The sequence below is a fragment of the Clupea harengus genome, chromosome 15, assembly GCF_900700415.2.
Source record: "Clupea harengus chromosome 15, Ch_v2.0.2, whole genome shotgun sequence".
NCBI lineage: Eukaryota > Metazoa > Chordata > Actinopteri > Clupeiformes > Clupeidae > Clupea > Clupea harengus.
In genome coordinates, this window is record NC_045166.1 from 17745308 (window position 1) to 17772913 (window position 27606).

The 27606-nt window shown below is 46.3% G+C and overlaps 1 protein-coding gene across 1 annotated transcript in view; it reads left to right on the plus strand.

The window, feature by feature from the left end:
• Positions 1-295: 295 nt before the first annotated feature.
• The window catches only part of slc24a4b (solute carrier family 24 member 4b), a 47009-nt gene continuing 19698 nt past the window's right edge, over positions 296-27606 (plus strand). Inside the window, exons 1-6 of the mRNA XM_031581161.2 lie at positions 296-1385; positions 7154-7273; positions 25005-25081; positions 26662-26736; positions 26971-27055; positions 27422-27525. Coding sequence (XP_031437021.1) covers positions 1226-1385; positions 7154-7273; positions 25005-25081; positions 26662-26736; positions 26971-27055; positions 27422-27525 — 621 coding nt within the window. The 5' untranslated portion in view covers positions 296-1225. The remainder of the gene's footprint in view (positions 1386-7153; positions 7274-25004; positions 25082-26661; positions 26737-26970; positions 27056-27421; positions 27526-27606) is intronic.

Genomic DNA, 27606 nt, shown 5'->3' on the forward strand with positions numbered 1-27606 from the left:
TCAGGCATAGTTCAGATATTTCCCCAACCTAACACAGGTGAGGAGTGATGCAGTGGCTAGACTTAGGCCATCTCTTCTCCTCCAGTGCATTTCCATTGTGTTCACCTGGGTATGATCATATCCAGTCTTACCCACATTTGCAGTTCTGATTGTCCTGAAAATCCTCCTTTGACCAAACTCTTTTATCTGAAGATTACATCGTCATTGATTATTGCAACTTCGCAGCCGGCCACTTGGTGTGAATGAGTTCTCCAAGCCTGAATAGCTCGGCTGGAACACAGTGACTTTTCTCGCCGTGATCGATGCTGTCTCTGCGGTGTCAAGGTGGACCTCTTGTCATTTCAGTTGTAAGAAAACCGGATAAAAATGATCTAATGTTATTGCTGCAAAGGATCACGTGTCTGCGCATGGCACCCACGGAAAAGTTGCAGTTGGTTTAGGAGAGAGAGAGAGAGAGAGAGAGAGAGATAGAGTGAGAAAGCGAAAAGAGGGGGGTTTATCTGGTCCAAACAGTACATAGGACACCACCTGGGAATGCGCTGTGGACAATTCCCTCGTCAGCCGACGCTGATTATTTATTTAACTGGGAACTGGAGGGGCGGGGGAGTTACCCGTTCCAGACTAGTGTCATGACAGAGTGCGCTACCCGATCCTAACAATTAACCTTGATGAGATAAGATTGCTTTCAATTAGTGCAGCCGGGCACGTGTACACAGCCGCGCGCCCTCTCCAGAGGATTGTGGACTAAATGAAATGATTACGAGACAATAACTGTCCGCAGAAGATTTCACTTCGTTTCGGTTCGGTTCAAGATCGCTGCGCAAGGCGTTTTCGCTGGAGAAAGCCATGGGAACTCCATATACTAGAGGGAATTAGAGGGTAAAGCGTGGGATTTGCGACAGAAATGCCGTACTGATCGAAACATTGGAATCGCTCTCGTCATTTCCTTTTTTGTAGGGAGCTATACCATTTTTTTCTATCACGTTATCTTTTTTGCGCGCCAACAGCTGATCGGCATTGTCTGGACAGCACATGCCAACCGTCCGCTCCGCTTCCTCGCATCTGCGCCCCGGCCACTGGAGATGAGCACCGAGTCCCGAGCTTGAGCGGTGTGGAGCGGCGAAAACGGGCAATTCCATCGGTCGGTTTCTCCTCGTCCGCAACGTGAGAGAGGGACGAGCAGCCTAACAACAAGAAAAGTCACCGCCGGCGCCCCATTCGAAGCATGGATCAGGACGAGGAAACCATGGAGGTGTCGAAAAAATCCGTCATTGCGAAGATTTTCAAAGTTCGCAAGCGGCGGGAGATGCTTCTCGTGCAAGTGTGTTTTATCTGCAGTGTCCTCTTCATGGTGTGGTGCATGTCAGCACTCCTGACGAAGGCAGGTGAGTGCCGGGGAGGTGAGGATGGAGTGATGGGGGGGGCTGCACGGAGCGGAACAGCTGAGAATTCTGCAGTGCAATCTCCGAAGATAAACACCCCATGGTTGTGGTGGCCGCTGTCATTTATGCAGGCTATGATTTACTAGTAAACGCGGGGTGTTTCAAGGGCATGTGGGCTGACGTTTAGCCAGTCTACTGCTTAATCATTTATTCGACCATGTTTCCAAATATCTACATATATACGTAACTGTATAATGGCGATGATCACATACACATTATCTGTAATTTTTTTCATCTTTAGTTGTCTATTCTGTATTCTGTGTGAAGTCATAGTATGCACTTTAGATTTGCTTCAAGTATTATACATTACTGATGTGCTGATGAGAGGCCGTTTGCTGTCGCCACACTCACGGTAAACTCGTGCGGGTCCAGCGAGATGGCCTTGACTCGCGTGATATAGGTCAACGCAGACCGTTTTCCGTCCTGTGTAGCTCGCGCATATGTGTGTCTGTCCGAATGCCGCAGTGTGCTAGACTGCACGGCACCGAATCGTTTTTCATTCAACGAAACGCAGTATGTGCTTCCAGCGTGCATGGACCAGAGAACATTTGAAGTTGTCATTATTTCCCGCATTGCACGTTGTCCGTCAAAAGCTCATCGTTACGTTTTATGACAAGTAGGGGTGAGGGGTGTGTGGTGTGGGAGGTCAACAAGAGGGATCCTCTAAACCAGCACCCGGTGATCCAGGTATTAGCGTGTCTCGCCCAGGGCTTCGCGAGGAATCACCCCCCGTCCTACGCACCCGGAGATGGTAGGCATTCACGCACGTCGCTGTCATTCGGTCGACTGTTACAGGCTACACAAAGATCACGCAATAGGTTTGTTTCTGTCGTGACATCAGAAAAAAGAGGTGACGTTTCTTGTAGTGTCGGACAAATGACAACTGTTTTTTTGCACAGTAGCCTACTATTAAGTCCACTGACATAAACGCGTCCATCCACTAACCCCGAAACGTGTGTAAACGTTTACATGTCCTGTTAACGCATGCTTTAACCTTAAAAATGCAAACGGCCAATTTAACTTCTCAGATGATATGACATCAGACTCAAGCATATTGAGCTGATGTCAGTCGTCATTTTTCTCTTTCTCTACCTCCCTCCCTTCCCTCTTTCCCAAAACAGTCGACCCCACTCAATGCTGCACTCTTCGCGAAAGGTCGGCAATGCCTGAAACGTCTAATGTTCCACGATATTCTGCACGCAAGGTTTATAACCTGCTAAGCTGGCAAGGGGTGATCAGCATTAAGCTGTTTGTTTCCACCAGTTAATCCAAAAAATGACGGCATCAGCTTGTTCTTAATTATAGATATATTGTGTGTTGCACTATTCATGTGCACTTCTACCAAGGGGGGGATTCAGGGCCAAACTACTTAGTTGCCCCTCGACACACGTGCACTCTTATCACCTCCACCCCCAGTGCGCGCGCACACACACACACACACACACACACACACACAGAGACCAAAGCATGCACAATTCCATTCCTCTCTCGTACACAGACACACTCTTGCAGACGCACATGCGTGTACACGCACGCTGGCGTTCTTTTACCCACCTGTAGTAAGGAAAACGCATACTTGCACGTAAACAAACTCCCTTTGATCACACTTTAACCGCCACGCTTTCTCTGTGGTTGTCATACTGGCTTCACAAGCATATTCTAACACACACACACTTACAACACACTGACATACAAACTCACACTTTCAGAGACACACACACTCACTTGCTCAATCAAACCCAGATTCACACAAGCTTCACACAAACATTCATAAACAATGCAGATGGATGTATCTGTGATCTATTAATTACATTAAAAACAATCTAGAGGCTTAAAAGATTATTCTGGCATGATATCGTAGGTTGAGAGAGTTGTAAGTCTCTTATCTACAAAGAGCAACTTAGGGAGAGAGAAGGGTAGAGTGTGTGTGTGTGTGTGTGTGAGTGAGACCAAGCTTTTATTGTTCGTATAATGGGCCATCTTTTTATGTAATCAAGCTTGTGCAGCCCGCCCTGTGATTTGGTGGAGTGGTGAAGGGGTGTGTGTTGCTCGCCCAGCAGCTGTGTGTGTATATATGTGTGTGTTTTTATTAGTGTATCTGGATGGGAGAGAAATTGAGGGGGGGGGGGGGATGCGGGAAGCCTTGATGACAAGTACCTGATCAAAGGCAGACACACAATGCACCCACCACACACACACACACACACACACACACTCACACTCGAACACTCCTAGCCCACTCCTCCACCCTCACACCCACCCAGTCTCATTATCTGTCATCCTCGCCATCCATTGCTGTTGTCTTATTAGGGAGGAGAGGGGCTGAGGGAAAGGAATCTCATCTGCTGCCTTCAGTCTGTCTCTCCGTCCTCCGCTGTCTAATCTCCATGGCTTTCTCTTGCTGCAGAGTTCATAAACAACTTTGGTTCAGTGTGTGTGTGTGTGTGTGTGTGTGTGTGTGTGTGTGTGTGTGTGTGTGTGTGTGTGTGTGTGTGTGTGTGTGTGTGTGTGTGTGTGTGTGTGTGTGTGTGTGTGTGTGTGTGTGTGTGTGTGTGTGTGTGTGTGTGTGTGTGTGTGTGTGTGTGTGTGTGTGTCTCTTGATAGACCAGAACAGAACATGTGCCCAAGATTGATCTCTGTACTGTGAGCCCAGAACTACACTTGGATTGGTGTAGCGCTGTGAAGGGTATAGGGCTAGGTTAGACACGCATAGGACAGTGCAGGCTGCTGGTCTGGGTGGGTAAGTAACGATTGTGGTTGACTGGAGGCTGCAGCAGCTGGCTGCAGGATTTGTGCCCTGTAATTTCAGCAGAGGCTGGAAGTCTTGGTCAGGTGTGCATCACCCAGTCGGAGATTCTCTGCCATTCTGTGGTCACCCAGGTAACGGCTGATTCCGGAACAGCCTCGGCCCCCAGAGTTGGTAAATATAGTCCACTGTAGTGGTGGAACATGCCGCCACTTGCCTCCGTGTACAGAGAACCATGCAGGTGGTTGTGGAGTAGAAGGCAAGTATATTATGGACCATGGCGCTGGTGTGTTGCCTGTTTACATGTATGGGTGAATACCAGCCTGGCCTCTCAGTAAACACAGCCAAGTGCCCAACCTCAGAAGTGGCCCTCTTTCAGCAGGACATGCACAGTACAAATGATGTAGGCTGTTTCTTCACGAAACCAAATCCTCAGCTGACCGTACCCCCTCTGTACCGGCTGCCACTCCTTGTGCGGCAAATGGGTTTTAAACCTGGCCTGTCAAACCCAGCTCCTGGAGATCGACCGCCCCACAGGTCCAACCCCTGATGGAGCCCCTCTGGGTCTGTCTTGAAGCTCCTGAGGGGTTAGAGTTGAATGATGAGTACCATTGCAGAGGTGTAGCCACACTTTGTATGGGGGAGGGGGGCAGCAGGATGTTCAGAAGCAGCTGTTTGCCCCCTGCCCTCCACCCGGTGTTTGGATGTCGTGCATCAGGGTCGAGGCCAGGTATGGCCTGACAGGCTGCAGTGGGCAAGAGGACGTTGTATTTCTGGCCCAGTGATGCTGGAGCTGTGAACCCGACACCTGTTTACCCATATGTGTGTGTGTGTGTGTGTGTGTGTGTGTGTGTGTGTGTGTGTGTGTGTGTGTGTGTGTGTGTGTGTGTGTGTGTGTGTGTGTGTGTGTGTGTGTGTGTGTGTGTGTGGACAGTCAGACAGAAGGAGGAGGCATGCCTCAACAGGAGTAGGGGGCATTGATGTGAGGGATGAAGTAGCTTTTATGTTGTATACTGCATATTGTGAATGTAACCAGTCAAAAACAACAATACAGATTTCTGTTTTAATGTACTATTTGGAGTGGCTCGAGGGGTTTCACATATGGTTTCATAAAAGGATAATTTTGCCTAGATGTATTTGCCAATAAGAATAAGCTGAAGTTGGGATGTTTTTTTGTCCTATGTGTTTCCAAATGTTGTAGTCAGCTTTTGGTGGGGATGTGGGGACTTTAGCTGAAGGCTGACAGTAGATATTTCCTTACAGATGAAAACTCGGTGTGTTCAAGTGTGATGAAGCTTTTAGTGAAGATACAACTAGATGTGCTAGTGAGGGTTGGACCATCCTGGGCAATTTAACACTTCCTTGTCTTACTGCTTTGTGATTGGATAGGTGTATATGACAACTCCTACTGACAGCATGATGGCTTGTTTGTCCAATGACCTTGCTTATTGCTTAACTGGCGAGACGTTGCTCATAATGCACTCATCATGGTGGTGTTGATTTGTAGCTTTACAACCAGAGAGCAGACTGTTACAGTGGCAAGTCAGGAAAGTGTGTGTGTGTGTGATGACCCGTCTCCCCCGTTTCAACCCATGGACCATTGGGACCTAACACACATCTAAATGGCCTCTTCCTTTGCCCTCAATCCTGGTTGCATCCACACACACAAACATACACACGTTTATGGGAAGACAGGGCTTTCCCAATATTAGCCTTTACTACTGCCGCTCCTTGTGCATGCTTAATTTATCACACCATTACTGACACAGCAGAATTATCCTCTGTTGCCAGTGACATTATCAGAGAGGCAGTGGCCCCAAGGCTGCCATTAAGCTCAGCGCGATGACTGTTTAATCCTTTCTCCTGTTCGTGTAAAAAAAGAAAAAACACCAAAAATAAACAAAACGAGTCCCAAATCCGAGCGGTCAGCAGACAGGCCTGCGGCCGGACCAGTAGCGAGTTTCCGCGCTCATTAATAGCCTCTATTTTGGACGGCGCTCCAATTGCTGTTTTGCTTGACAAAAAGCAGGAACAAATTAGGAAGAGGGGAGGGCTGCTGAGTTTGACTGATTTCGTCCCGTGACTGAGCTCTACGGTCGAGATTGAACTTGGACGTATTTATTTATTTTTTTGGTGCCCAACGCATGCCAGCAGACGCCCGCTCCCCGCAGAGAAGCCGAGAGCGAGAGTAGGAGGGGGAGAGAGAATTGGCAGTGAATAAGATTACAATCGTTTAAAAGCCCCAAATGACTAATCCCATGTCACTGGGGGATGATGCTGAGTTCATGAGGCACAGGCAGTGTTTGTGTTGATTATGCCCGAAACGCCCACACTGTTTACTCACCAAATGCACTGACATTCTAATGGCTAAAACGACAATATCTAATGACGCTTAAAACTTCGGACTTCAGGATTGCAATAATTGACTGCAGATAATCAGACTGCAGATAACATGACAAGACATGATTCATGCAGAAAGGTTTTAAGACTCACACAACCACAATCTGATGCAACATATAGTTTAAGGCCTTCTCCAACCAATTTATACATTTGTGAATGGTTGTGTTAATTAATCTTTCCAAAGGCGGCTGTGTTCAAGGCCATGAGGGGCTAGATGAGTAAGGCTTTTTTATAATTATGTCTGAGCCATAATTAGCTGCTTTTTGGGACACTTGGGGTCGGAGGTGAACTCCGTGGTCTGAGGCTTGACCTGAAATTGCTTACTTCATATGACTGTGAGGCTGTCTCCTGTGAGCGTGGTGATGAGCTAACTCTAGTAGATTGCATCTACTAATACCATGGGTTAATGATTCAGGCGACTGTTTCTTTCCTTTGACATCATGGGATAATGACGAAGGCAGCTTTTTTTTGTTAAGGTGTCTTGTTCCTGTTCCTTGTTAATCATGTGGTGATTTATATTTGTCTGTGTGTTAAAGTTAATGCCCTCCTCCTCTCTGTGTGACAGGTCATGGGATGCTGGTGGAGGGCGGTCATGAGGTGTATCACCACGACCACTGGGGTCGGAGACTTATGGCTTCTTTGCCCGACGGCAACGAGACGGAGGAGAAGAACTGCACCGAGCCAGGTAAGAGTGAACCGGTGGATGGATGGAGGCACAGGTGGGTAGAAGAAAAGAGAGGAGAGCGCAAGAGGGATGCAGGTCTTCATCCACAAACGCATACTGAGAAATTCACATTGGCGTAACAAAATCACATTAAAAAAATCAAATGTAGATGCAGATAGAACCCCCCCCCCTCCCAGTGGACCTTCTACAAGGCCTCAGTTCACATAGCCAAAGCAAATGTTTTTAGTCTTCTGAAGAGGTACTTTAGAATGATCATTTTCATCATGGTCATATGACAAATGATGCTTTTATTTATGACAAGTAAAAGCATGTGTTTGAAAGTTTCTTGTTTTGCTTCACTGGTCTATAGTAGCCTTTGCCAGACTCTTGGATGTTCAGGTGAAGACTCAGAATAAACCCTGTGCAGGAAACGGTGTGTTTGGGGGAAACAACTGCGGCTTTTCTTTTCCATGGGAGAACAGTGCTATGGTGGTGACTGCAAGCCATTAACAAGCCACTAAGATATCAAACGGTTCCGAACAGTACTGCAGACCTTCCTCACTGCACCTAGAAGAGGATGTTAAAGCATTCCCTGCTCTTACCATAGTAGTTTCTGCTGACTGCTTCCTGTCTGTGATATTGCTTAGATGTCAATTACCAATACATTTAGTGCCGCGTCGGTACATCGATTCACTCAGCCATCTTTTGTTGAATAAAGGATAGCTCGACACACGGCCTCCACAGTTCCTCTGCGGCATCTGCCCCATTAATTCTGAGATGCGTGGCGTTCGCTTTGTGCTCCTCTTGGATTATTGATTGACTGCTCCGTGGCGGCTCTGACGGCTGTGCCGCTGCGCCCCTGACTGCCGTCTCGATGTGACGAGTGTCTTGGAGCCCGACGCATATTAGACTATACTGCCGGAGACCATCCCAGGAGAGTTTGGTCTATATATGTGTGTGTGTAGGAATGCGCAGGACGTTTTGAAACGTTCCTAATCAATCCAGGCAAAGACGGAGAAGCGGGCGCATATTCAAACAAAACGCGTGTAGTGAGGGGTGCTTTTGTTTGAGTCAAAATAAGACAGGCTTTTATTGTGGGCCGGCGCTACAATTTAACATCAGAATTTAGACCAGCCATCTCCTGATGCACTTCCATCATTGTAACATCTGCCCCCGCAACACAACTGTGCATTGTGTCCACCTGGAGTGTGTTCTGCATTACTGTGACTGGCGTGACACTGTGGTCGATGATCCTGAACTGAAGGCAATGCTCGCTATGGTGTGTGTGTGTGTGTGTGTGTGTGTGTGTGAAGCTGTGACGTGCCGCAGAGTGTGGCGTTCCCGAGGGGGGGGGGGGTTCTCCTGATGCTGCCGTGATGTTGGTGTGACGTGACCGAACGCGCTGGCGAGGTAGCGCAGCTGCTATGTTTAGTTCCATTTGGTGACATGGCGAGTGACCCGCGGAAGTTGGAGTGTCTGTTTACTTGATTAATCGCCACGCCTGAGATGCAGGCCAGAGGCTTTAAGGCGACACAGTGAAATCAGTTTGAAGACTTTATTTATATAGCACATTTCGTACAAGAGTTGCAGTTCAAAGTGCTTTACATAAAATCAATAAAAGCAAGCAGCAAGAGCAATACATGGAGTTAAATAATGTGTGTGTGTGTGTGTGTGTGTGTGTGTGAGAAATGTATGTGAAGCTATGGGGGAAAGAATCCTTTGAGCACAATTTTGAAAGGCATCTTGCGGTTATACCAGAGAAAGTTTGCAGCACTTACAAGGGGTTTGTGTGTGTGTGTGGCGGCAGGAGAAGAGGGAAATATTAATCCTTCTTAACCCCACTGATGGCTGAGTCACTGTTTGAAGGCAGATGGCCTTTTAAAATGACCACTTTTTGTTGCCACCCCCCCTTTCTGCTTCGTCATTTAAAGTGGGTTAAAGCCCTCAGCGAGTTCCAAAAGGCAGTGGATCATGGGGGTGGGGGGGTTGAATTTAGGAAAACAGATGGTATGTTTGTTCTGTTTTAAAAGGAACATCTAATGTGAGGCGTAAGCGAGATGAGCTTTATGCAGGGATACAATGTGAAACGCTTAGATACTTAGTTGGACACTTCTTGTGTGGTGGCATTGTGTTCACCAGGTTTTAGTGAAGACCGTTACACGGCTGTAACCAATACCTCTTTGTAGCTGTGCGCTTCTGTAGCGAAAGTAATTACTGAAAGCTGTGTTTTCCTGTTTTTTTTTTCTTTTTTTTCTTTTTTTTTTCCTAAATGAGTGCAGGTTAATTTGAAAAGGGTGCCAGTTGACAAGATTATTTGGTGAAAATCTTGCTCTTAATCTCTTGAGATTACTTTTTACCCCTCCTACAATGTCTTGCCCACCATTTTTGCATCTGCTTTCTTCACAACAACCCACCCCCACAGGCAGGCACACACACACACACACACACACACACACACACACACACGCACGCGCACACACAGAAATGCACTTATTTACTCATTTGCTTAATTCATTCCTAAATGCTGTCTTGCACAAACAGTATGGCATCAATCCCTGCTCCCTCTTTCTGTCTTATTTTGGGGCAGCTTCATCTTGTGAGCCAGTGGTTTCTTTAGCGCATAAGCATAATGGAGACGCCCACATAACACATCCTCTCTCTCTCTCTCTCTCTCTCTCTCTCTCTCTCTCTCTCTCTCTCTCTCTCTCTCTCTCTCTCGCTCTCTCTCTCTTGCTCTCTCTCGCGCTTTTGCCCTCTTGCCTCCTATATGTAACTGACTCTCCTACGCACATGGAGACTCTCCCTTCAGCCTTTAACTACTTCCGGGTCACTGTGTGTATTGTACATTAGGGGAGTTCTGCTGCAATGTGTTGCGGTGACCTCTGGAAGTGTATGTGATTTGCATTTTAGTCTAGATCTAATTATTTTTTTTTTGTGTACTGTATGTCCTATGTCTTTGAAGGTAAAAAATGCTTTTGCTCAGAATGCATGTTTCAAAACCTAAGGTTTGCTTTTCCACACTTTTTTGATAATTATTCTTGCATCATTTTATTATATTTCTTACATCTACTACACATTTGCTTTACTTTTGCTCATTCATTTTGGTTTTGCTGCCTCACTCCTATTGGTACACTGAGAAAATAACCAATTTAGGTGCACTGACCACAGTGAAGAGATGCCCAGAAGCCTGGCTGCTTGTGGATAGATAGTCTTTCAATGTCATCTCCAGGTCTGCATTAGGATTCTAGTCAGGAGACAGAGATGGCTGTTGCCGGATCGTGATTTTGCGCGTCATTAGCAATGTCTTTATAGGCCTTTGAGTGCCTTGGGGTTGTAGTCTTCTCTCAGAGGAACAGCTTGCTGGTGAGTGCTCCCTTCTTCCTAGTGGTAACCAGGAAATGGAGGACCTCTAATACACCCCTGTGTCATCCAGCCACCTTTTAACATTAAGGTCCTTTCCGCTTCAAGTCTGTTAAGATGGGTGCCCTTTATCCTCTTTCAGTGCTTTTTTCATTTTCGAACTCTGTGTCTAGTCTCTGTGTTAAAGGTGCAGTCCTTAATTCTAATCCACTGCACTTTTTGGCTCGTCACTCTCCTCTAGCGGTCCATTATGTGTGTGTGCTAAAAAAAACTTAAACTTCGTACACAGTCCTGGCTCAATACATGGGAAACGAGGTGGACCGGGCCGTATACCATCCCAAACAATCAACATGAGGCTTCATTAGCACGGAAGGGAGGGATGATGGGCGGTTAAGCTCAAATACCAACCAGTTTTCTCTAGAATCGCAGACTGTACCTTTTAAACCACAGTACTGAGTGTTTCCTGCCTCTGTGGAGGTGGCTATGAAGATGCCGTTTAATCATAGATTTGGAGAAGGGCGGCCCGAGTAGGAAACCCCATTCTGTCATTTCTCCAGCGGGACTGTGAGACGTGTTTACATTTATTCGGTGGCTGTTATCCAACGAGACGCCACACAGGAGATGATGAATGTCAGCTGAATCAAGCTACAAGAGCGAACGTGAAAAATGTCCTCATACCCTGATTGGTCGTAATGCATTTCAGATGGCGCAGACAACCGAAACTTTCCTAATGTTAAAAACTGTTTGCCAGCCAAGTGGTGCATCCTAGACGAGAAGCATGAAGCAAGAATTGCTCGTATGAAGTGCTGTAAGTGCAGACCACGACCCAGCCATGTGCAGAGAGAATGTCATGCAGTCCTACAGGGATTGTTTTTCATTATAATTGATGAGGATGGCTTTTTATCTCATTGAATTAGGAGCCTTGAAAGATTGGAGACTTGGTCTAAGCTGTAACTTGCACCATGAGGGTGCTTTAGTTTGGGTTGGAGATGTCTGGTGTATATACATTTATGTTCTACTCCCTCAGACTTGTTCATCCAAGCCGTCATGCACTAAAGCACAGACACATGTTTCTTTCCCAGTCAGTGTGTGCGCTTGCTGGTTCTACAAACCTGTGACCTTGGTGTTGTGACGCTCTTGATCTACCAATTTAGCTACATGAGCCGTGTTGAGCCACAGGAAGAGGACATGTGGCTTTGTGAGGAGGAGGAAGATTTTCAGGCTTTAGAAAGTGAAGTTGAGGACCAGATGGAAGTGAATTACATTGCTTGGACACCTTTTGCTTTTTACACATCCTTCTCTTTGCTCGGACTAGGCTCCCTTGAGTACTCTTGTCCTGACTTGTTTGCTTTCAAATTAATTTTTCCTCCCATTTGACCTTTGACCTGTCCACTGACTTCATTTTCATCTCCTTTTTAAATTTCCTTTTTTTTTTAAAAGTTTTAATTGTGGGCTTTTCTCGCCTGTATTTGGACAGGAGTGTAGATGGGGACCAGTGAGTGAGAGCAAGGTGGGGATTGGGATTGGAAATTGACTGCGGGTTGGATTTGAACTCGACCATACCGTGGCGTTGAGGCTATGTGGTATAGGGATGCCAGCACTACTGTTTACACCCCCCCACACCTTTCTATTTTTAAGCTTGTTACCATCCTTCTCATTCATAAAATGGAAAATGGATCTCTATTTCATGAAGACTCCTAACACAATAGGCCAGGAAGCCTTGCCACAGTACAGCCCAAGGAGGGGGGAGTTTCAGTTTGCAAAGAGAGCTTTAGCTTGTTGTAACTGCACATTTCACATGCAAGGGTGTTTAGATTTGAGAGGAGACCAATAGATTTCCTGTCTTCACAAGTAGAACAGGGGTAATTTATTTGCCTTCTAATTTAAAATAATCAAGGCTCACTTCATGGTCTGAAGTCTAGTCCTCTGGAACAATGATGATTAATGCAGCCCAGATTTAATGAGTGTCTATACATTGTGGGCCAGTCCCTATTGTGCGAGTCCCTTTCTGAAGCAGAATTTAGTTTTTGTTTGTTCGGAAGGAATTACCAGGAACAAAGGATGGGCTGTCTTCCTGGTTACAGAAAGATAGTTGTAAGGTGCTGGATCCCAGAAACCTCCAAATAACAAAAAGATGAATTGGACAGCAGTCACGAAAGTAATTATTTTATTGTGATTTGCAACACTGCCGCATTGTAATGCATTGGTGTGAAATGCGCAATAAAATAATCACGTTTTGACTGGTGTTCAGTTTGTTGGATGAAATGGCATTACATAGCATTTCACTTTTGGAATGTATTCAAATTGATCAAAATTGATCTAAAACATATCCTGATCGGTTAACACAAGTGGGTGATGTAGTTGTTTAAGTAATGTTGTGGGGATATTTCTCTTCTGTTTACATAATGGGCTGTCATAATGTACAGGAAGAGAGCCAACATATTCTGTACAATCACACACAAACAGTTTCTTGCAGCAGATTAGAACTTAAAAAAAGAAGTGACTAATTTGAGTAATATGAAACCACTTTCCTCTTTTGAAGCTTAACAGTGTTGCGCCCTTTGATTTTAGTGGGGGGGGGGGGGGGGGTGTGTGTGTGTGTGTGTGTGTGTGTCTTTGTCTGACCTCCTCAGGGCCGATCACCATTCATTTACATTCCCAGGACACATATTGATCGTTCTTAGCTCCGAAACACCCACACGCTCTTTCAGGACGCCTTTGGCATGACTGAATCGATCTCCGACATTGTGAAAGGTGCACTCCAGGTTCATCTGCCTGTGAAGGGCACCTTTCGTGATGTCTTTTCTGAAGCCCCCATAACCCCTGCCCCTACAATAACCCTACACCAAAGAATTGCATTAGAGCATCATGATGTCTGTGCAACAACTTCCAGCAAAGGTTTCCTCCCCCGCCCACCCCTGTTCCAGAAAAAAAGCGTTGAGTTTGTTTGCGTTGCGGTTCATCCACTCCATTTCAGTATCCGCCCCTCATCTTTTGTCATGAGGCTTACTTGTCACGTAAGCGCTGGCACATAGTATGAGTGGATCAAGACCAGTGGAGTGTTGTTGTTTACAATTTTGGAGAACATCACACACACACACACACACACACACACACACACACACACACTAGGGGTTTTCGTTCCAAGTCTGGACTGCAGGTTCCAAAATCGACTCCTGATCGTTTCAGTAGCAAGCGGGGGTGTCTGCACGTGGGCTTTGCCCACACAGAGAAGTAATTTACCAATCTTCTGAAAAAAAAATCTAATTTATGTATTTATTTATTTATTACTGTTCAGTGGTACAGACATGGTTAAGTGAACTGCAAAACCTGTCGCTACCTGCTCTCAGCAATCCAAGTAAAACTTGATGCCTTTTGATACTTGTTCAGTTAGATTAGTAGTCTTGTATAGTTTCACAGTTGAGGCTAGTTATAGCTTATTTGTTGAATTAAAAAAATTACAAATAAACGGGCACCCTCCAACCCAGTTCTCGCTGCCTCCGCTGTCGAGCCCAGCACATCTACCAACACAGAGCAGAGTGTTACTGGCTCAGGTGTCAGGGGAGGCAAACCTCCGTCCACGAAATCCAGATTCACCATCTTCCAGCTCTGCTGTGATTTAGCTCCTGGATAGCCAATTTTGACTAGTTATCCAAAGCTCCCATTTGGACAAATTCAGAAGCTTTAGTGCAGGTGATCTGATTATTTAGTTAATGTCGTTTTAGAGCTAAACGCATAGGCAAGTAACCTGTGTGGTTTTTAAAGGTGTAGTCTGTGATTCTAACCCCATATACTTTTCCTCCTCATGGTCCTCTAGCTGTCCATTTAGTGTGAGTGTTAAAAAAACAAACTGGTGGTGTTAGTCGTTGCTCTGTAAATGGGAAACAAAGTGGCTCAGCCCGAGCCATAAACAATCCCAGCCAATCAACATGCTTTCTTCAGGAGCATGGAAGGAAGGGGTGTCATTTGTCATCCCGTTTCAACCGCCTTTTGCAAAACCGAATCGTGGACTGCATCTTTAATTGCACTCAGTAGGCAAATATAACTTTCTTCATACTGCCTCTATTCTAGCTTACCCCCCTTTGTCTTATTTTATCTTTATTGATGTTTACACTGGCTAGCTAAGCTAACAATTGCATTCTAGGAGTTCTGTATTCCTTTACACAAACAATACAAATGGAAACAGAACCATCCTAGTTCATCACATCACAAATGTTCATCATACAGGCACTTCTGCCTGACCCTGTGCTTTCTATTTCACTGTAGCCTACTGAATATCCAAACCAAAATTTGCTCACATCAAAAATCAAATGTACATTTTAAGTTTCTTTTTCACGGGGTAAAAGACCGCCCCACACTGGACCCCCCCCCCCCACACACACACAAAAATTGGATGCTGTAATTGTCGTTTTTTTTTTGCCCCCCCCTTTCAAATTAAAACTACGCCCATGTTTACATACTCTAGGAAAAGCAACATTTTTGTTCTTGCCCAACCAAATAATCCATGTGCCCACCCAAAGAGGACTTCCTAGTAACAGCTCTGCTTCCAAGCTCCAGGCCGTATTCCCCTCCTCTCTTCTCTAATTGGGTGATGCTGAATGGGTATCGTTCCTGGTGCAGGTATGAAGAGGACCACATCAAAGTGCTCACACACGCCAGGCCGGGTCTGTTAAATGTACCCTTGCAAACTGTGTGTGTGTGTAATTGACCCGTGTGTGTGTTTTCCGGGAAAGCAGAACTGAACAGTGAAGCCGTGGGCTTTTTTGTATGGCCCCATTTGCGGCATGTATTAATCCCCTCTGGGATTGTGATTACTGCGGGTTTAGATGGTGTGCCATACTAATCTGCCAGAGAGGGGAGCATGCTTTTTGCTTTTCTCTTTGTGTGTGTGTGTGTGTGTGTGTGTGGTGTGGTGTGATCGTACAGAACATGTGTGTTGTTTAGCTGTGCGAGTGGCTGGGGTAGAGGGCAGAGAGGGTGTCTAAAGCTATTGTCATTTTGTGACACTGCCTCATATGTCTCATGCTATTGTGAATATGTCTCATGAGTCAGATGATTGGGGAGTGATATCCTTGTTCAATTTTCAATCTCTCTATTTGTGTGTGTTGTAAATATGTGCATTGGTGGAGTTGTCACACACGCTCTGTTAGGACAGTGCATTACGGTGGTGTGTGTCTGGGTACATCATGTGAGGGCTGTGTGGGTGTGTGCATTCCTGTATCTCAGAAATATTCCCTGGGTAGGGTCACAACTGTGTCCAAATGTGATTGTGTGTGTGTCGGCTATATTTGTGTGTGTGCATGCGTGCTGTTGCAGGGGAAGCGTCTGGGCTGAGCTGGCGTAGCACGCAGAAGCGGCGGCAGCTGCAGCAGCAGCAGCAGCAGCAGCAGCAGCAGCAGCAGAAGCAGAAGCAGGCTGTTTAAAAGGGAATTACAGCCATGGGGATTACTGCAGCGAGCACTGCTCCACACAATACAGCGTGCGGGGGGGGACGCTCTGTGCCTACACAGGCTGGGAACACATGCTCACCTCCTCCCCACACACACACACACACACACACACACACACACACACACACACACAAATATAGTGGACACACACACACACACACTAAAATATAGTGGACACACACACACACACACACTAAAATATAGTGGACACACACACACACACGAATATAGTGGACACGCACACACACACACACGAATATAGTGGACACGCACACACACACACACGAATATAGTGGACACACACACACACACGAATATAGTGGACACACTCGCACACACATGCATACATACATACATGCCCTCATCATACTCGTGCTGATTCATCCTATTCTTCTTTGCCCATACTAAACATGCATGCTCACAAGTGGAGTGCAGCGAGGTATTGGTTGGGCTGTGCAGCACAGCAGTACTTCCTTTCTTTCCTGTAGGGCAAATATCTATCACTTCCTGTTATAAAATGTTCCCAGTAATGACTGGTCAATTAACTGTCACCTAACTATTCACAGATATATATTAGTAAATGATTGCACGTACTTCCTAATATTTGTATTAATTTTGTTAACTCGAAACACGATGGGTCATGACTATCAGGTTCCACCCTTTCTCTGGTGTGACGTTGGAGCACATAATGATTAGCAGTGGTCCGTTTGTTTAGCTTGAGTTCTCAATTCAGTTTCTGGCTCTGGGTTGTTGGGGCTATGCAAGTTGTCTATGAGATGCCCATTACTGAGTGTTTTTAATGTGCCTTACTCTGATGGCTGTCTTCGTCGTGTGTGTGTGTGTGTGGTGTGTGTGTGACCCACTCAAATTTGGCCCGCTCCTTCCCCAGAGAGGGATGCAAAGTGCAGGAGGCTGCTCTAAAGTGGCCCCTCTGCTGGATTATGCCTTTGAAAGCAACTCCCACAGTACTGGTCTCACTAAATGTGCCACCTGGTCAGGAGTGTGTGTGTGTGTGTGTGTGTGTGTGTGTGTGTGTGTGTGTGTTCTAAGCTGGGGAATTGCAGCAACCATAAAATGTCCAAGGAAGTGCAAACATCTCTCCCAAGCTATTAAAATGACGTTTATTCACTACATGAGTATCCATATGCTGTTCCTTTTCCTTGCTTCCCGTCATGTCCGTTTGGCTCTCTCTCTCTCTCTCTCTGCCCATCCTTCTCACACTGTCCGCATCTGTTTCTCTCTCTCTCGTGCTTTCTCTCTCTCGCCTCGTTGTGTGTGTGTGTGTGTGTGTGTGTATATATATCTATATCTCTCACGGATGAGTTTCAGGGGAGATTGTAAAAGATGGTCATAGAGGCCTGTCATACAGACGTGAGCCTCCCAGATCAGCTCCTGTGCTCTCTGAGTAAACGGCGTATTGCCTGCGTCTCCTTCCCACCAGTCTCTGGAGCTCAAAGGAATCTAATCCGGCCCATTACTTAATTATCCACCTGAATACACACCTTGGCAATTAAAAAATTGCACCCGTTGATTCAAATCACGCATGCTAGATCCCTCCGCTGGGTGCTGGAGGTTTGTGTGTGTGTGTGTGTGTGTGTGTGTGTGTGGAGGGCTTGATGAGCTTGATGATGAGTTCAGTTGGTTCAACAAATCTGCATCCCCCACTCCCACCCCACCTCCACTGAAAAGCTCCCGAGTGCAGCTATCACGCACCGGTTTAATAACGGCAAAGCTAAAGGTGTCTGCACAGGGAAGCGCTAATACCACAGTGCCCGGAGCCCTCAGTGGTGGCAGGAATGTCATACTGTGGTCTCCCTGCGCACAGGTGTTCTTAACTGAGACTTTTCCCCCCCCTTCTCTTTCTCTCTCCCTCCTTTTCCCTTCCGTTTACTTTCCTCCACACCCCAGCCCCCCCCCCTTATCTTTAGCAACCATGCCCGGAATACCCAAATGTCTGTATTGCAGCAGATGTTGTAGCTTGGAGCCAGTCGGGGGCTTTTGGAAAAACTGATAGGCCCATTATCGATTCGCGCCGCCTGAGTTCCCAATGTGTGGCTGTGGGCTGGAGTTGGCAGGTTATGATTCTGGTGACTGTTTGTGTAGGGGCTTGGGGGGGCATCCACTGAATGAGGTGGTGGTGGGATTAGGGGGTAGCTTGAGGAGGTGGTGATGTGGGTTGGTGCTTGGGGATGGCGACAGCTTGCCTGGGCGCGGTGTGGCAGGGAGAACCCGCCAGCATCAGGATTTTCACTGTTGACACGGCTTTTGGGCAGCCAAGCGGCGCTGTGTGAGAACGTAGAGTAAGCCTCTACCAAGTTCCCTCTGCCCCACAGGGGTGCGTGCGTGCGTGCGTGCGTGCGTGCGTGCGTGTTTGCGTGTTTGCGTGTGTATGCTCCTAGACAAACACATAGACATACACTCTAGCATCCTCTATATTTGTTTGTGTGTGGCATCTGCCTCGTCTGCATTTTTTTTTTTTTTTTTTTTTTTTTTTTTTTTTTTTCAAATGATGTCCATTTTGGAACATGTTTTTCTGAAAAGGGATCTTTTTTTGGAACTGTTGATGAAACCCATGCAGTGTCATTGAAGGTGACCTATGGGGGCAATGATGAATTGAGATGTTTTGTCATGCACAAAGTGGCCATTTACTGCAAGTATACACAGAATCATTTCACATAAAACACGGGGATGGATCTTTATCTGTAGCAGGGGTGCATTTCATTCATCAAATGGAATGGGGCACTACGTTTGAAGGACACTTCTGATACACTTGGTGTAGACTGATTTGGTTTAGTGCACTGTAGTTTTAAAGTCGACTGGAAATTGAACAGTGAGTGTTTGTCTGCATCCAGTAGTGGTGATTGGTTGGTGGTGGTTGTTGTTTTTTTGTTCTGGGAATATCTGGCTTCATCAGTGTGGGCCTTCCCTCTTCAGGGAAGTCCAATGAGAGAAATCCTTTAATCTAGCATATGAAATGTCATTCTTGATGGTCCTCTTGAAAGCCTGGAGTGTATGGTCTGATTTGCATTCCAATTCCCCCAGACACACACACACACTCACAACTAACCTCAATTGAGCGCCTCTCTTCATTAGCTGCTGTCTAATTAAAAGTGTGGTGAATGCCAAGAAGTCGCATTGCACAATATTTGTGTTGGCATTCAAGCCTGTTTGTGTGTGAAATAATACCTCTTGTGCAGGTTCACACACACACACACACACACACACACACACACACACACACACACACACATTTATGAGGGTATTTGTGGGGCTTTATCTGTCTGCATACTGTATGAGGGATTGTTCCATGCCAGCACCACGCAAAGGGACATTAAGGGTGTTCCCACACAATGCGTCTGTATACATTTGAGGGATTAGCAGAATGGGAGATTTATATACATCTAGTGATTGGCGTGGGAGTGTTTGTTCCACAGATAATCAAGATGAGAAATGGATGGAATGTTAGAGGCTCTGCAGTGTTGTGTGTGTGTGTGTGTGTGTGTGTGTGTGCTTGCCTGAGCACTCATAGGATGGCAGAGCTGGAGAGCTGTATGTTTCTTTGTATGGAGTGCCTTACTGCATCGACCCTCTGCGGTAGTTGCTATGAGTAGTATGCTTTTTAAAAAGAACAATTTTAAATATGTACATGGTCATTATTTGATTACTACATTTGGTAATACTGATCTTTCTTTTCTTTTTGTGAGGAGGCAGTCAATAGTTTTATACAATAGTGAAGTGCAGACTATACTAAAATTTTTAACACGGAGATTGACCGAAGCAAGTGGAATAGGCAACCTCACCAAACGAGGCAATTCATTATGGGACGAGAAGTTGGAGAATTAACTTCTACAGGCCAAATCTGCACAGGGCAACATGGTCCAAATCTGTGGATTGTTGGAACACACCATAGAGCAACATCAGAGTTCTGCAGTGCTGAAAATGTCCCCAGTGGGATTCTGGGGGACACAGTGTAGCGGTGTCATAAACGTGCAGCTGCCGTAGCGTGAGCAGCGGTGAGCAGCGATTGGCAGGGTCTGATAGTGGAGGGAACACGACTCTTGAAAACTCTCCACTGTGTTAAGGGCCAGAGCTGCATAGACTTGGTGATTATCCTAGAGCCCAGTTTATGTGCAGACATGTGTGGGAGGAGAGAGAGCGAGAGCGAGGGGTTGTGTGAGCGAGGGTGCGCAGAAAACAGACAGATGAACAAATGTGTTGCCATTAATGTCTTGCATAAGCAAGATAGTCAGGTGTCCAAATAGAGAATCCAGGTTTTATTTTTAGATGTCAAGCTTAGCCTCTAATGGTTTCTCTCTCTCTCTCCCTCCCTCCCTCCATCCCTTCCCTCCGTCTTCTATTTCTCTCTTTCTCAAATACACATTTGTTTCTTCTTACACACACTCTCTCTCTTCATCTGACTTTTTAGGAAGAGGAAGATATTAGCAGAAGAAAACATCTCTTTACAATTAGGCTGGACAGTTAAGAGACGGTCTGGCTCCTGCTGGTAAACAGTAGTTCATTAGATTGTCATTTGACTTCAAACATTTTGAAATCATTTAGAAAATCTTCTGCAATTCAGTGCACTAAAAACATCTCAGTACCTAAAAATATTTTTAAACTCGTTACACACGACTAAACTATAATCCGATGCCTTTTCCTTTTTTGTGCTATGGGCTGTATTGTTTGTCCTTTCTTTTTGCAAAGACATTGACTCTTGCATGACTGACTCTTAATTTCTGCATCAAATTGTTGCCTTTTTATCTTGGCTTGATAGTCAGTACTTAATATGCGCCACCAGTAACTACTACAGTCTCTACCTAAAAGCTGTCGCTAAATACCAACTAAACTGATTGCACATCAGTTTTCTGTACCCATCCTGGTGCCTGACGTGCGCTCTGGGTCTCTATATTGCTCAGGCGGTCGTGTGTAATGGTCATGACTAAGTTGGGCCCCTGCTGGAGTTTGTCCTGGGTGCAGATAACTGATTCATCCTCCTGCTGGTGCCAAGCGCTTGTCTTCTCAGGCACCCGAGCCAAGAGTCTTTCTACGTAACTACTGCCCTGTGTGTGACCACAGACGTGGACCTCCATGATGAGAAAAGAGATCCATCAAAAGATGGGGAGCTAATGCCAAGAAACAAGAGTCACCTTGAGGCATTTGGCTGTTAATCTATACGATGCTGTTCTTGGGTCATATGCAAAAGAAAGTCATTTAATTACAGTGACCGACTGCTTTTGTGTGTGTGTGTGTGCGCACAAGAACTAGTCAGCGCGCATGCAGGGCCTGAGTGTATGTGTACACGTATGCACAGGCTAAATACATAAAAATCCACCCACTCATACACACACACGTCCTCATTATATATGTATGAACATGCTTGAAGTCCCTCACTCTTACACACGCCTGCATTCACACACACACACACACACGCACATGCACTAATCATCCTGCAGATTCTGATCTAACTTCCTTACTCCTCTCAGAACACAGTACCCCACCGTGTTGCAGGCACCATTTCAAGCGTCGTCGTCTTCCAATTGCTTATTTGTACACGCAGTCCTATCCAGCAGCTAACGCATCAGGATGACCGGCTCGGTTAAATTAGACGGTGAAGGCTGGCCAGTGCTTTTTTAATTATTGATGGGGCCCGTGCTGATGTCTACAGTCAGAAAATGGAAGATGTCGGCCAAGGGCAAGACAACAGAGGAGATTTCCAGCAGTGCTGTACAGTGTAATTTGCTCTCTGGCCTCTCATTTCTTTTTTTTCTATTCTTTTTTTTCACCCCCTCTTCTCGATGAAATTATTTAGATTGAATTGCCATGTATAAGACCTTGTTTCTGTTTTGTTTCGACAGTGCTATTAAAATCTGATTTTATATTTGCACGGCAAGTGCCAATGGTGCCTGCCGGATGCCCGGCTGGAATTGAAATTCCAACTGTGTGCCACTGCCGTTCAACCTTTACGCATGGGCTGTGTAGTTATTTTCAATTAACCAACTTGTGTGTGTGTGTGTGTCTTTTTCTTCCCATTCATTTTTGGTATTCATTTTAGACAGTCACCTTGTGAGATTTATTGTGATTGGCCGCGGGCCCGGCATTCCCGTAGTGACTGTTGCCGGCGGTGTTGCCTGTGGTAGAGTGACCTTGAAGGCGTCGTTCCCCTGCCGCTCATGAGGGAGGCTTTAGAGGGAGAATGATTATTCCGTCCCGCTGCTGCGACTGGCTTCCTCTGCAGCTGTTTGTGTTGTGGGTGTATTTCCTCGCCACGCAAATCGCCTCTGTCCACTTCTCTCTCAGACTCACTTGTGTGTCCGGTATGTCACTTCAGATAAGCATCTCTCTCTCTCTCTCTCTCTCTCTCTCTCTCTGCATTTTGTTCCTTTTTTTTCATGTCTTCTGCCCCCCCCCCTTTCTGTCCATCTCTATGCCTCTGTCTCCTATCTTTCTTTACTCTATGTCTCTCTCACTCTGTCCTGTCTTTCGTTCCCCTCTCTCGCTCATGGCCTGCATCCCAGTGAAAGGAAACTGCTGAATAAAACACTTCTGCTTGCCTCTGCTGTGTCGTCAGGGCTTCCGGGGAAAGGGGAAAAAAAACACAGTCCTCGCGATGGGGATGGGCTGAACGTTAGCGCTATCTGCTGTTGATCAAAGCCAATTACAGCCCACCCAGGCGCCATCCCCACGCCAGGCACCGCCTGCTCCGCCACATTTAGGAGATGAACTTTTAAAAAAGTTTGTGGTATCCCACTCACAGTAATGTTCCCCATAACAGTGTGTTGCATAACACCATCAACCAGTGTGCCCTGGATTTCATCCTGGCGTTCTGTGTTCGAGGCATCGTTACTGCTGTTGATGCTGTTTAGGCAGCTGCGAGATTTGTTTGTTTTCAGAAGGGAGAAAACTGATCTGAGCACACACCTGTCTGATGCAAAGAACTCCAACAGTTTTGAATAGCCGGCCAAATTACCCTGTGTATATGACTGGTTCGGAAGAGATGTTTCTACAGAACCACTAGCATCACAGTACGGACCTCACCTGCAGCTGTGGGCTTCAAAAGCTCTAAAAGCGTCATGAACTGTTCAATCTGAACTGCAACCAAAGGCCAGTGGTAACGAGCAGCATGTACTCTTGATAACTGCTTTGTTTGTAACAAGTCCTGCTGGTGGACGGCCAATTAAAAGTTGGCAATAGGTCTGAGGCAAGGAAGGGTACAGTTATTTGCCACTGGCTATGGTCCTACAACAGAATGTGCGCATGAACAAATTGGCCCACCACCCCGGGAGAGGTACCGTCATGAAAGGAGAGGATTCCAAACCGCGAGCTGCATCAGTCATGACATGTTCCACGTACGCCTTCACCCTCCTCTGTAGGATCTACTCTTAAATGTGTGGCTTGCTGCATTTCAGTGCATGGACTGTCCTGAGAGAGCTAGAGAGATATCAGTAGGTGACTGACCATCGCGTGGGAAGCTATGCTTGAGTTTGTCAGCACGAGAGAGCGAGCCAATGACTCTTGAGACCGCTCCTGTCAACTGCTGGCTGCCCACAACCGACAGCAAGAGTAGGGACTGCGGAAGGCGTACTCGTTAAGCTGGGGCGGTCTGCATCTAGCAGCAGAACGCGTTCCTTTGAGACTCTTGGTACATAAGGGCAAGTTGAACTGTCCGTGAGCGAGTGTCCGTGTTTGGAGGAGATGAAGAGAGAGACTGGCCGGTGGGTTGAATGCAGATGTTTTGAGCAGCGCTGTTATCCAAGCCAGTTCTCCAAGAAGTTGATGCCCATCAGGCTGTCCTATGCCTGGCATCAACTCGGTCTTCTACCATCTTTTCAAAGAACGCGGTGGCTAACTCGTCGACAGTCTGGAAGATGACTACTGGAAATGGAACACTGAACGCAGAGAAGGGATTGCGTGCCTCTACACCGCTACCCACCATGCTTCTATATGCCAGCATTAACCTTGTCCTGTAATTAACCGGCTTTAGATGCTGTAATACCAGGACAAAAAGGGGATAAAAAAAATGCTGCGACCCTACTTGCTATATGACATGTATGCTTGTATTTGTGTTGTTTTTTGACCCCAGGGATTGTACATAACCTTGTCATAGAATTCGCTATGCATCAGTTGCGTAATGACTAGGAGCAGACCATTACATGGTCGAGGTTGGCCGACCCTCACCAGATGCCAGCCAGTGTGTCCACACGTGCCGCCCAGTCGTGATGGGAGAGGTTGTGCTGGGATAAGGACATGTTCCAAGTGCATGTAGGCTGTACAGGGCACAGGGGCCTGTAGGGGGCACTGTTGTTGTAGCCTCACTTTAAATGATGGGTCTTTGCCATGGGTCGAGCCCAATAAAGACTTCATATAAAATTGGTCTAATATTTGAAAAAGTCTCATAACATTGTTTGGGCGTGTGAATGGAAAAATGACCTCCTCTTCCTCTGTCTGAAGCTTATGAGTGTCTTCCTTGTCTTTTAATGAGGCCTTTGAAAGGATGCTCCACAGGAGCTGTTATCTCTGCACCAGGTGTTACTGTTGTTTAGTGTGAAGCCTCACCCAGTGCTTTCACTTCTGGTGTGTGTTTGTGTGTTTTTTAGATGTCGAGTTTCACCGCGAGGTTACATGAGACTGTGAGTGTCTCGTCTTGGGGTGTCTCTACTAAATTATTGATCTGCACTTTTATAGCGAGAACTGTGATCTAGCCCCAGGGTAAAACTCACGAGGCACACGAATCAAGCTCATGCCAATCAATAGTTTGTTGATCAGTAACTCCCTGACTGGTTGAAACAATCTATGAGAAATTCTGAGGCAATAGCGTACTAATTTAGTCAAAATAGTTTAGCTTTTTTGAGAAACTGTTCATTAGGTCACTGATGTTGAGGAACACCTCTGTTTTATGTTTGTGTGTGTTTGCATTCACATATTTCATTTTTCTCTCATTGCAGCCATACGTGAATTTCCTGATGACATGTTTACCAATGCTGAACGAAAGAGTGGAGCAGTCTCGCTACATATAGCAGCGGTAGGTGACTCTGTGTGTGTTTGTCTGTCTGTGTGAGGCTTTTGCAGAACACCCACCACTTTCATATTCAGCCCTCATTTGTCAAATCTACTGACAAGACTTCCTGCTGTGGTTCGTGTGCAGAAATAGAGCTTTTCTCCTTCCTGGAGTTCATGTCAAAATCCCAGTGTTTCTTCTGAGGAGAAAAATTGAACCCGGAGTCAGTTTTGCCATCAAACTCTCCAATCCCGCATTCTCCGGTTTCATTTTTGAAAGCACTCTGTCGCAGGAGCTAAGCATACATGGAAATCCTGAGATGCAACTAAATACTATTTGGACTAAATACAGGGTGACGATCTGGCTGTTTATGCCCAAAAAATGTTTGACAATTTTTCTTTTGTCATTTAGCATTGAGTTTTTTTTTTTATTCCAAAGTGACTTAATTGCATGTAATTGCACAGTATGTGTGTTCTCTGGGTGTGAAAGCACCTGATCTTGGTGAGGTCGACACCTTATTCTACCAGTTGATCTACACGGTTAGCATTAGGATCTCCACCTCTCTTCCTGTTTAGTGTTGCTTAACCTGCGCTGCTGCCCCCCCCCCCCCAAGTGGCTTTTTATGGGAGTTGTGTCCATTCACGAGCGCTGCCAGCCGTTCATTACAGCCGAAAAAAAGGCCAGGCTGAAAAATGGGCCGTCTTCATCATTGACCCACCAAGACAGAATGTCATTGGTCGATTCCTTTCCCTGTACAAACAAGTCATCAGATTCTGAGCTCCCGTAAACTGAGAGGAAGTCAATAAAGGCAAAGGCAGAGAGGTCTGGAACAGACACAGGGGTGGTGGTGGTGGGGATTATTCAAGCTGCCTGGAGCTGGACAAGGAGTGTGGTGGTGTGCCAGAGATCCTGGATGTTTAAGCTGAAAACGGTTTATTGGCCCCAGGTGAGCTCTGTCCGAGGGCCCAGAGGTGTTTTGCCTCTCCTGGCCTGTAAGCACACGCTAACCCACAGGTTTGGCTTCATGCTTAAATGACTGGGTCCTCTGGCACCCCTAGTGGATACCACATGCCATGTCCGCAACTAGATTGACGAGCAGATTAATAATGCATGTTTTTCGCCTCAGCTTTACCGAGAGCCCAGGTCATTTTTCATGTTGTTGAGTGTGGACATGAATTGATCTGGGTTGAAAGAGGTGAGTCGCTTAGTCGGTCACTGATGTGTGTGTCAATGCGATGGCCATTTGAAACACACACACACACACACACACACACACACACACACACACACACACACACACACACACACACACACACACACACACACATATATATATATATATATATATATATATATATATATATATATATATATATATATATATATATATACCACCCCCGCGTATGTGCAGTGCATTACACACACGCACATGCATTCAACAGGACACAGCATATTGAAACACACTGCTGGGATCTGTCATAACATGCATGCATACACATATAGAAGCAAGGTATATTCACAGGTGCAGAAAGAGACACACACACACACAGAGCGAGAGAGTGAGTTCCCTCACTAACCATTCCCTGTTGTTTCCACTCCGTTAGGCGCTCTACATGTTTCTGGCTCTGGCCATCGTGTGTGATGACTACTTTGTCACGTCCCTGGAGAAAATCTGTGAGGTAAGCACGGCCGATCATCATCCAAAGGCCTCTCTGTTCTCCCCCCTCTCTGTCGGTGTGCCTCCCAGCTCTGAAAGCTCCCCAAAAAGAGACACTGCAGCTTTTAATACCAGCAGTCTGCTGAGCAACGGGGTTATTTCAAGTCCGAGAGAAAGTCAGTGCTATCTACAGGGAGCCAGAGTCTTGCTGTAGTACCTGTGTAATGGGTTTGTGTTGCTGCTGTTCTCTCTGTAGAAGTTGGACCTGAGTGAAGATGTGGCTGGGGCTACCTTCATGGCAGCAGGGAGCTCTGCTCCTGAGCTCTTTGCCTCGGTTATAGGCAAGTGTGCACGCACGCACGCACGCACGCACGCACGCACGCACGCACGCACGCACGCACGCACGCACGCACGCACGCACGCACGCACGCACGCACACACTTGAGTCAATACATTTCCCCCTCTCAGCCTCCTCCATCTCTAGAGTGTGATCCATAGAGCGATCTATGCAGTTAAAATGAAGGCTTCAATATTCAGCCTCATGCATACACAATTTCTCATGAGTTGGTACAAACTTGTTTGGGAAAAAAAAAAAAACACGCTCACCATTAATTACATGTGTATCACTTCAATGCACCTGCATGAGCGCGCGCGCACACACACTCACACACTCACACACTCACAACCCTTTTCTTCTCCTGCGGCAGGTGTCTTTATTACTCACGGCGATGTCGGAGTGGGCACCATCGTGGGCTCTGCTGTTTTCAACATCCTCTGCATCATCGGAGTGTGTGGGATCTTCGCCGGGCAGGTGGGTGCACATGCTGTAACTACACCCGACGTTGAAGGCGTAGGCACTCCAATCCAAACCAGAGTAATCGTGTCAAAGTAA